The sequence below is a fragment of the Buceros rhinoceros genome, unplaced genomic scaffold (genome assembly GCF_000710305.1).
Source record: "Buceros rhinoceros silvestris isolate BGI_N320 unplaced genomic scaffold, ASM71030v1 scaffold11173, whole genome shotgun sequence".
Classification (NCBI taxonomy): domain Eukaryota; kingdom Metazoa; phylum Chordata; class Aves; order Bucerotiformes; family Bucerotidae; genus Buceros; species Buceros rhinoceros.
The window spans coordinates 11268-22307 of record NW_010405486.1 but is presented as its reverse complement, the minus strand read 5'-3'; the positions used below and the strand labels follow the sequence as shown (position 1 = coordinate 22307).

Below are 11040 nucleotides of genomic sequence, written 5' to 3'. Positions count from 1 at the left end.
GGATGGATTTTGCAGCAAGTTACAACAGTGATTCTCTAAGCTATGTAGGCGTAAGGGGAAGAGCAATAAACTTGCAAGACCCCTGCGAGCATCTCCCTCCCTTCAATTAACGTTCCCGCACTGTTGCAGGGTGCTACAGTTGGAGAATGTGACAGGCAGAAATACAACATCCCTTCATGTCTCCAAGAAAACACCGTAACTTACTTTTCCTCTGAGCTGATTAACTCACACTTTGCATTTCGTGTTTAATTTATTTCCTGAAGATACAAAAGACACCAAAAAGGGGCGAATGTTTTCCTGGCAGCTTGCATTTAGCATTCACACACTAAGCAGATCTCCACTTCTCCCATTTTCCACGTTCGCTGTCCATCTGCACTGCAGACTTTCAAACCTGCCCTGACCATTTCTAAATTACTGAGCATGTCTGGTCTGGCCCATCACGTCTGTCCTTCAGAAAGGAGTTACAAAGCCGAGATGGGTTTGGGGCCGGCCATCGGGAAAGAGCTTTGCAGAGGAAGACCTGGAGATCCTGATGGACAAGATGAGCGTGAGCCAGCAGTGTGCCCCTGCATCAGAGAAAGCCAGGAGACGCAGGGCTGCATTAGCAAGGTGCTGACTTAGCACCAGGGAGGTGATGATTCTCCTTCCCTCATCACGGGGAGGCCTCACCCGGAATGTACCGTCTGGTTCTGGGCTCCTCAGCACAAGCAGCATGGACACCCTGAGCAAATCCAGCAAAGGGCCACAAAGATGAGTAAGGGATGGGAGCATCTGGCAACTGAGGGGCCACCGAGAGAGCTCCAGCAGTCAGGCCCAGAGGGCTCTGATAAACCCGTATCCGTACCTGATGGGAGGGAGCAGAGCAGAGGGAGCCAGGCTCTTCTCACTGGTGACACAAGAGGCAGTGGGCACACACTGAAACGGAAGAAATTCTGTTTAAATGAAAAAACACAGGCAAATGTTTTTACTCTAGGGGAGAGTGAGCCCAGGGGTTCTAGTTACCCAGGGGAACTAGTTACCCAGGCAGGCAGAACATCCCCATCACTGAAGATGACATCCAGGATGTCTGTACATCCAACCACACAGGTACTCTGAGCTCTGGGCAGCCTGTTTAAGCAGGACTGGACTAGATGGTCCTTCCCTCCAGTCTCAGCCCCTGTAATCTTATGACCTTTTTTTATTTTTTAAAATAAACAATGGATTTAATAACTTATTCCTGTCAGGCTCTGCAGGAGGTCTGCATATATATTATTTACAATACCAATTTGCTTCTGATTATCGTTCACTGGTGTCGAAAGGCCTGGATTTCTTAAAATCTTCTACAGGTTAGTTTTCTGAGGGGTGAGCAGTAGTTTGTTTCTTAAGAAGCAGCACTATCCCCCGTAGAGCAGATCTGCTGAATTGAAAAAGCAAAGTATTGCTGAAGTTAAACTGTGAGCTCTAAGACTTGGAGGATTTCTGACTTCATGCCTGATGTCCACGAAGCATGTTACCGCTAATGCATAGCCAGAAAAGTGTACGTGAAGTCTGAGCTGTACCTGAGCAGTTTCGGAGTTGACACCCTTGGTACCTCACATCAGCATCACTGAGCAGATGGCATCAATTCTGGCAAAAGGATTTGCAGAGTTTAAACTCTTGGCTGCTTTGAGACTGGTATCGCCCTGTTCACGGACTGCTTTCAAACCCCAGCCTCCCTGGAAATAAAAAGGAATCTTTAGACGAGGTTTGAAGCGCATGGGTTTTATGTAGCAGATCTGAATTGCACCTTTTCCCAGTAGCTCTCTTGACAGTGAATGCCCTGAATTCATTTGTTTCAAACTCACATTTTTCCGCACTTGCTGCCAATCCGTGTGTTTATTGGATTACATAGTTTTTGATGTAATTGCTGATGATCGTGTTGCTGCTATTGCAGAGACCCAGCCCAATCCAGCTCTACTCGCCTCCTTTCATACTGGCACCCATCAAAGACAAACAGACGGAGCTGGGAGAGACCTTCGGAGAGGCCAGTCAGAAATACAACGTGCTTTTTGTTGGCTATTGCTTGTCTCACGATCAGCGCTGGCTTCTGGCATCCTGCACTGACCTTCACGGTGAACTGCTGGAAACCTGCATAGTTAATATTGATTTACCAAACAGGTAGAAACCTTTACTTTTTATCTGGCATCCAGCTCTCTAGTTGTCATCCCTCACTCCCACCTCCTTCTTGCAGCTCCCCTCTAATTGTATCTCCTGCTGATGTGATCATGATGACGTTACAGTGGTAACATTTCAGATGGCACTTGTGTAACGTATAAACTGCGTTACACTTGTTTTACACTGCTCCCTGCAGTCCCACCCTCAGGAGCAACTGGTGCATTGCTCAGTGTATTGACATGTCTTGGCATGTCATTGCAATAATAGCACTGAAGCAGGGGACAAGGTAAGTCAGGCACTGCACAGACTGCAAGAACTCCTGTGGAGGGTAAGCAGCGAAGTCATAACATAGGACGGAAACCTGAATGTTGCCCTTGATTCTCTTCTTGCTCCAGGTCGAGGAGGAGCAAGTTGTCTGCACGTAAAATCGGTCTGCAGAAGCTGTGGGAGTGGTGCATTGGCATCGTACAGATGACATCACTGCCGTGGAGAGTGGTCATCGGGCGGCTCGGCCGCCTCGGCCATGGGGAATTAAAAGGTATGGAATGGCAGTGGCGGCACTGCTGATGGCTTGGAGTAAGACCTGGCCGTAGTGTGCGAGGCAGATGACTTACAGAGTTGACCACGAGCCTTTAAAGCAGAGAGCAGGGCGTGATAATGCTCCCCGTGGTGGTGCGCGTACACTGTGCTTGTTGGTGCGCTGGTCCTGCAGGTGAGGTGCAGATGAACTGGTATTTGCACCGTGTACTTGCCCGTGGGAGTTAGGGGTTTTGGCACGTGTTACAGAAAGATCAGAACAATAGTTACCCTGTCACACAAGTAGAAACAGGATTCAATTCTGATTCCAAAACTTAAACCAAACAAAAAGTTCTTGCAAAAAAAAGTTACAGAACAAAAAAAAATAGATTTTATTTAACTGATAATCAGGGTTAACCAGCGATAAGGTGCTCTGCAGCCTTCAAAGAGTTCCCAGGATTTGTCATGCCTGATAGCTTGGTGGGGGCTTCCAGAGTGCTCTGGAGTGTTTTAGGTGTAGGTGCCGTAACCTGAGGGAGGGGCTGCCTTGCTTCACTTCCACAGCACTGCCTCTTGCCAACTTACATACACCCGTGCAGCACCTTCTCCTCCATTCCTAATAGCTGTGGCCACCAGTCAGGGTTTGTTTGGAGCTGCTTGGAGGAAAATGGGATTCCGAGAGGGTGCTCTCAGCCTTCAGCCATTTCCTGAGTTGGAACTTGAAGATAAATTAGACAGGAGGGTAAAGATACTTCAGGAGCGTGTGTCCTTTTACAGTAATGACTGAAGGAGATGTGAATTCCTCTGGTTAGCTCATTGTCAGAGATCCTGTATTCCGTGAGATGGGGAAAAAAATTTAAAACACTGCCCAGGAAATAACAATTCTGTCTAAAGCACAAAGAGAAATACCCTGGGGGGAAAAGCAGTAGTGAAATGCCATCTGCCCTATAGCACCTGCAGGGAGGAAGAGCTGTTCCTGCCCTGGTGGGGGGAAATTGGTATCCATCGCACACAGGAGGTACAGGGAACGAAGGCAGGAAATCGGGTTAAGAATTTAATCAGCAACTCTGGTCCTCTTTTGGGACACATAATGTCATTTAAATGGCAAAACTTAGTTTGTGGAATGCTTTGCTTGATTCAGTGTATTTTATCCATAAAGTGTAACAAGACTGCTCTGGTGTTGAGTGAGTGAATTCACATCTCTGCTCACCAGTTCATGCAGCAGGTAGATGCAAACGGATGCTCTTTTTGGATAAAGAATCGGTGCACTTCTGGAAAAGGAATGTATGTAAATAAGTGCCCACTTTCACAGAGCAGCGCCTCCTCTGCTCGACAGGTAGAACGAAAGACTTGTTCTTAGAAACACATTGTCTTCGGTGCTTTGCCAGAGTAACACAGTCAGCTCGTGGGAAAGCCAGGTATCTGCCACAGAACAAACCAGCGCGCTGACACCCCGCCGCCTTCACACGGGGAGCAGGCCAGGCCAGGGTAAAAGATGTGCAGAGTGTTAGAAACATTGTGCTATTTTCAAGCCAGCACTGGCGGTTTCAGAACTCCATCCTGACACATACCGTGACGTTCATCCATTTCAGACTGGAGTATCCTCCTTGGGGAATGTTCCCTGCAGACAATCAGCAAACAACTGAAGGAGGTGTGCCGCATGTGCGGCATCTCGTCAGCAGACTCCCCGTCCATCCTCAGTGCCTGCCTGGTTGCCATGGAGCCACAGGGGTCCTTCGTTGTGATGCCAGGTAAATCTCGCCCAACTACTTAAATGCCAATTATGCTTTTCTTCTTTTACCTTACTCCTCACATAAGCACATCAATTTGGGGAGACTTTTGAGTCCAACAAGATGACCTTGACTAGCACGGCTAAACGCGGTAGAAAATTGGTTGAGCCAGCAGAATTCCCCAGAATGCCCTGAAGAGATGCATCAAGTTGAATAATTTTCAAAGCAGGTATTTTGTAACATGAGAAAATAGATGGCAAGTTGCTTTTCCATGTCAAGCAAAGTAGGCCGTATTTCATAATTACACACATATGTGTGTTCAAAATAAATTTTAACTCGTTCATTTAACAAGTCAGTGTTTGATTAAGGGGCAGCAGAGTGAAAGAAGGGGTGGGGCACAGCTAAACATTACCTATACAACTTGTGATCTGAATTTCAAGCTCTTCCAGCAATTGATTCTTTTTAAGATAAGAGAACCTTTGAACACATGTATTAGCCTGCAGACCCTGACGAGATGCACAGACGTTTAATGGAACGCGGAGCATCTATTTTGAAGACGATGCAAATTTCCGTCTGTGCCGTTGTTCTCTGCAGATGCTGTCACAATGGGGTCAGTGTTTGGCCGGAGCACTGCGCTGAACCTGCAGTCCTCCCAGCTCAACACCCCTCAGGACGCCTCCTGTACGCACATCCTGGTTTTCCCAACCTCCGCTACTATCCAGGTAGCACCAGCAAATTACCCCAACGAGGATGGATTCAGCCCCACCAATGGTACGTAAGCGCGTGTCTCGCGTGCGAGGTGAACTGCTTGCGAATGCTTGGTTGCCCATTCGGAACATCCGCAGAGCTGCACCAGTCAGGAGTGGAGGAACTGAGGGGACCAAGGTGCTCCCCAAAGAGGACACCACTGCTTGACAGCTACAGGAGAACATCCTGTGTTTTGTCTGACGTCTGTTTTCAGATAATCGTACTGATTTATTCCAAAGTATGCGGACCAGTCAATACGTGAAGGAGCACAGACTATGAAAAGCTTTTTCTGGTGGTTGTGACTCGATCAGGCCAAGTTGTTTCTTCCAGTAGCAGTTCACTTCGTGCCCTGTTGAGTACAAAGCTTGGGAGGAAGGAGATACTTGGATTAGAATTTTAACCATCCTGTAAAGTTGGCAAAACAGACCAACCCGAGAATTCTTAATGTTAGCAGCAAGCTTGTTCAAGGGTGGTTAACCCTGCAGGTTGTGTCAGCAAGACTCCAGTTCATACTTGCTATCAAATACATATCTCCCTAACTGTTTTGCCAGAAATCCTTAAAAATGAATGTAACATAATTTAAACTAAGAGTAACTACAAACGTTTACAGCAGAAGTATTTTATGAAGAGGGATGTTAGAGCACGGAGAGGAAGAAAGGCCCAGTATTGCTGCTGCAGGAGCCTGCTTTGATCTGGTCCTCCTGGAATTCCAGTGGGCCTCACGGAAGGGAAGTTACCCTCTTAACACTTCAGCAGCTGTCCTTTCAAGGCCCCGCAAGCCTGACTGAATGCCGTGCTGACAAATATTTAACCTGCATTAACCTGCCCTTCAGTGCTTCAGATGCTAATTAGAATCAGGTACAAGAACTGGCGCTTTCCAAAATGGTGTTAAATTTAATTTTCTGAACTCTGTTCTACTTAATGATTAAACTGCTTCCTAAGCTATTAGCCATCTCATTTATGCTTTGGAGGCGAAGCAGAGCATGACATTAGTTCTGTTCTGTTTACTGAGGTTGCAGGACAGAAGTTAATCAACTTCAGTTAATTCATTGCTCTTGAAAAATCCAGTGTTTCTCTTCAGAAGATGAAGAAAAACAACCACCTGCCTATTTCAACACCAGGACTGCAGGTGAAACTAGTTCCAGATACACAGAGCGTTTTCTGTTTTCATGTGGAGTAAATCCTGCTTTTTTAAGAGAAATTATTTACTAGAGTTGTAGAAATGCCTGACCCTTAGTTAGGGCTCCACGCGTTTTAGTCTATATCTGGCTGCAATTCTAATTAATCCAGTTAATTCCGACAGCGCCCACTGTCCCTTTCTGTGCCCCGAAGTGAAAACCAAATTCAAGTGCAAGGTGTTATCATACAACTGTATTTAACTTCTAAGAGGAGAGTAATGCGGCAGGAAATCCTGGTGCTGCATCTGAAACCCTCACGCGTACCTTGCCTCTGAGTGCGGAGCAGCCCTGGTTCTGGGAGCACTTTCCCCGGAGCCCCAGGCCTGCTCCCTGAATACCCACAGCGGATGTGCTGGAGCGCCGCGTGCCCTGCGAGAGCCTCACAGCAGCCCCTGCCGAGAGGAACACGGGCAGCCGGGTTTAGTGTGTTTCCAGTGTTTTGTTAAGGACTTCTGGGACCGGCTGCAGGGAGGTGTCGCTTTCCCTGTTACAAAGTGCAGTTTGGATTTTCATTCAGCTGGTACGGCAGCATTTTTGTCCGCTCTACGGCCATTGTTAAAATTTGTGCTTTTACTAGATCCCCCCGACTTTTCAAGTCTGTGTGGTGGCAGTCAAAGGTGCTGAGAAGGATAAAACAGTAAAGCGTTTATCTCTGCTTTCATCTGTCTCAAGAGCATGTAAAAAACAAAGGAACGATAATAAACGGAAGAGAATGGTAGCGAATTGGAAGGATTTCTTGACAAAAATGAGTACAGCACATGGGAAATTACTTTTCTTTTTTTTCCTTTTCAGATGACATGTTTGACCTCCCATTCCCGGATGACATGGACAATGACATTAGAATTTTAATCACAGGGAATCTGCACCCTTCACCAAACCCCTCCCCAGTTCCTTCCCCTGGATCGCCATCTGGCCAATCTCACTTCCCGCCTACTAGGGTAAGGCTGTAGCAAGGCATGTGCTACTTAAAAGAAAACACAAACAAAGGCCTAAATCCTCCAACAAAGTCTGTTTTTCCTGTTGATTCTCAAATGTAATCAGGCCAACAGCAAGCAGCAATGAACGTTAGAAGTGAAGGTGCTGGTTAAATACTGCTGTAGAAGATGCCTCTGCCTTGTCTGCTGACACCTCTGAAGTTAATTGTTATTGTACAAGAGACCTGAGAGGAAGGGAGGAGGAGGAGAGAGCGGCCTTGTTTTTGTGTGGCAGAGCTGCATCCAACGACCCTGTATAAATTTATCTGTACTCATCCCTTTTTTTGTGGAAAGTCACATGGAATGTCCTGGCACAAAGTGACAGGTCTGGGAGAAAGGAAGATAGGACAGCTCTGCTCCCAAGAAATTCCAGGAGAGGCACGAAGGGAATTAATTCTGCTAATAATAAAACCCCCCTCACAGGAACTCCGCAGGTGCTGGATGCTTATGCAAATGCTGTTTTCCCTGTGCAGTTAGCCCAGAGCACATAATGTTTGTAAGTTGTTCTTGTTTGAAGTGGCTTTTATAAAGTTGGTTCCAACACCAGTGATTACTTAAAATGCAAATGATTTTTGGTAATCGAAGGCATTTTTTGAATCAGCTTTAGCATGGTTTGGATCACATCTGAAGGAACTCTTTTACACGTTCAATCATGAAAGAGACTTAGCTGCGCTCTTAACGTGGATTCCATCACTGGTCTGTAGGAGTTTGACACTTCATAATATCCCATGGAGAAGTTTTGTTTCAGAAATAGCACATGTAAAGCAGGAGCCTATTACTTCTTTACTAAATAATACAGTAAATTATTAAAGACACCGGCTAACTTTTATACAAGGAATGGACAGTCACACGCCTTTAACAGTTCTGCTTCAGTGATCTGAGATACTTAAGTAAGTGGATCTGGATCCGTGACTGTCACTGCTTCTTGCAGTCTCAAGAGAAACTATCGATGTGGTATGAAAGGAAGTACAGCGTAGGTGTGTGGAGGAGGGATCCGTACAGTGGGATACTTGCCCATGAACGCGGCTACTCCAGCCTCTGTAACAAAGCGCTGTGGTTTTGCCTGTGTCAGTAAGAAACCGTAAGAAAAGAACTGTCACTCCTGAAGTGACTGACTGAGCTGCAAGGAGAAGGTTCTGCCTGCATTTTCCTTGCAACCTTTGCCAGAATCTTTCAATTTAATACAGTCTGTGAGTGAAAAGTTACCTCTGCCTCAGCCACGAAGATGCTGCTGCTGTATTTTGTGATGTCAGTGCACAACCACCTCACCTCATGTTAATTCTCCAACCCACTTTTCACAGCTGAAGAGTTGCACAGTACTGACACTTGGTTATTTAAACTGGTGTGTGGGCAAATGAAAAGTTGTAAATTCTGTTCCTAAACGCTCCAGCTCTAAGTCACAACTCATCACTCATTACAGTTTCTGCCTCTTGTTTAGCTCATTCAACAGTCTCTGTTCTGCACCGCTTTTAGAAATGCCTTTACAAAACTCATTCTCGGTGGAACTCCATCCCAGCGGCTTAAGAACAGCACTGAAAGGTTAATGACCAGAGAGCAAGAGACCTGGACAAGCCACTGCTAGATGAACCTGTCGTAGTAATTCAGTTTAACCATTAACGAGGGCCTAGTAATTGATGTGTAATTTTTGGTTTTAAAAAAGCAACAGCGTGTGATCATTACCTTGTGGGTCAGGGAAGGTCAAGCCTTCGCCCGTGTAACCTGTAATTGATTGCTGCCCCGTGGTGGTGCAAGTCCCGATCGCCCAGCAGCCAGCTTCAAGGTATGCAGTGAGTGCCCACAGCCGGGGGAGCTGCTGCCTCTCCAAGCTTTATGGAGTGTTTAACTTTCTTTGATTCCTGCTCAAGATACTGCTGCTGGAGAAACACCTGCTTGCAGGGCGAGCAGTGAAGGCTTGGTGATTAAGCTAGTTTCGGTGCAGTGCAAGCTTTTTTCTTCCCCACCTCCCCATTTCTTCTTTTCACCTGTTGACTCACAAGTCAATATCCCGGTTCTTCTGGGATAAGGTACCAGCTGAAATACTTCACAGGCATCTTTTCGGGTCTTCCTCTGAAATATAAGTAAAAACAAGACAAAAAAAGGGTGTTTCAAGAAAATCTGAATGAACTTAAAATAGGACTGTCCTCTAGAATGGAGTGGCAGTCACCCTTTCTGATACCCGAGGAGACCCTGGCAGGTTTGGGAACGTGGCTCTGACAGGTTAAGGACAGGTGCATACACACACAGGATGAGGGGCGCAAGCTCACACCAAGTGCTCCGACCTGACAGCCTCGGGAATGGAAGGTGCATCTAGGGTTTCCTCTGCAGAAAGAAAATCACAAGCATGCTGACAGACAGCATCTCGGAGTCTGAGGAAATCAGTTTTACAGCTGGTTTCTCGTTATTTAACTCTCTCCTCCCCAAATAATTCTCTGGTCCATATATAAGAATATGAGTAACTAATTCTGCAAAAATACAGAATATAAATAAATGAGCAAGTGATATAAATTGAAAAGCAGGACAGCTGCTTCCTTCTCCCCAGACCTCCCCTGCTTGGTAGCACAAATATACTGTGCTTGGCTTATCTCCTGGCCAAGAGAGTCCACGGCGGGGAAGAGCAAGTGTAGCATTTATTTTCTAAGCTGTCCGTGTACCAACAGAAAAGGCAAATGCAACCAAACTGATGTAACATCCTTCCAGCACTGAAGTCAAGGAGATCTGCAGTGCAAGCTGCTGGGTTTGCGATGTCCAGGAAAAGCCGCAGAGGCTTCCTGAGCGTAAACTGCCCCTGCTCGGCTCTCTGCAGGCACACAGGCAGCTCTTCAGGTTCACAGCCACAGCCCAGTACCACTCAGTTGCTCTGCAGAATCCCCTCCCACAGGTACTCGGGTCACTTCAGGAGGTCAGCGCTGCTGTTTAGGAATCTAAAGTGATTCTGGACCATGAATGTGGGAACCTTAAGTACAGGGGGAAAAGGAAGGGATTCATCAACTTTTGCTGAAGGAGAGTTCATTAATAGCAAAACTGAACTGGATTAAATACTGAGTAGTTAGTAAATAAAACTGATGTTACTGGATCAGGTCGTAATGATCTAAACAGCAAACCTGCCTTTTCAATTCTTTCAGATCCAAGGGGAACGTCTCCTTTCCAGAGAAGCCCCTGAAGAGCTGAAGCAGCAGCCGCTTGCTCTTGGATACTTTGTATCAACTGCCAAAGCTGAGAATCTTCCGCAGTGGTTCTGGTCATCCTGTCCTCAGGCACAGAACCAGTGTCCCCTCTTCCTGAAGGTCAGTCTTGGTGTCCTTCCACAAGGGAAGGAGAAGAATTCTATTTACATCCTATGAATTTTCTTTGAAATGTGGCTTTGCATATTACCACAGCTGTGACAGCACTGGAAACTGCAACGTTAGGAATAAATTCACTTCTGAGAGCTGGCTATTAAAACTGAATCCTCTGGTCCTAAAGGCCTTACCTGAAAATGCAGTAGTCTGGCAGCTGCTAAGTACTGAATCGTCAAAGCTGTATCGGGTGGTACAGAAGTGTCCCAGATTTTGTTCCCAGTCCCTCAGACCGGAGGGCCATCCCTTCCACTCTGGAGTGATGCAGTTAGACTCTATATTGAAAGTTCCAAAGGAGAGAAGCAGCTCCAGACAGAGCATTTGCTGTCCACTTCTGTGTCCCTGGTTGTAGAAGTTGCTCAGTGGAACGTGTAGTGTCAGAGGACCCGATACCTTCTGCTCCAGAATCAGCAGTGCTTGTTAGACA

The 11040-nt window shown here is 46.4% G+C and overlaps 1 protein-coding gene across 1 annotated transcript in view; it reads left to right on the top strand.

Moving 5' to 3' along the window:
* MED13L (mediator complex subunit 13-like) overlaps nt 1-11040 on the top strand; it is a gene marked incomplete at its 5' end in the record, with an annotated part of 94508 nt that overhangs the window by 79764 nt on the left and 3704 nt on the right. The window contains 6 exons of the mRNA XM_010133764.1: nt 1913-2136; nt 2529-2671; nt 4242-4400; nt 4974-5150; nt 7097-7242; nt 10401-10562. Coding sequence (XP_010132066.1) covers nt 1913-2136; nt 2529-2671; nt 4242-4400; nt 4974-5150; nt 7097-7242; nt 10401-10562 — 1011 coding nt within the window. The remainder of the gene's footprint in view (nt 1-1912; nt 2137-2528; nt 2672-4241; nt 4401-4973; nt 5151-7096; nt 7243-10400; nt 10563-11040) is intronic.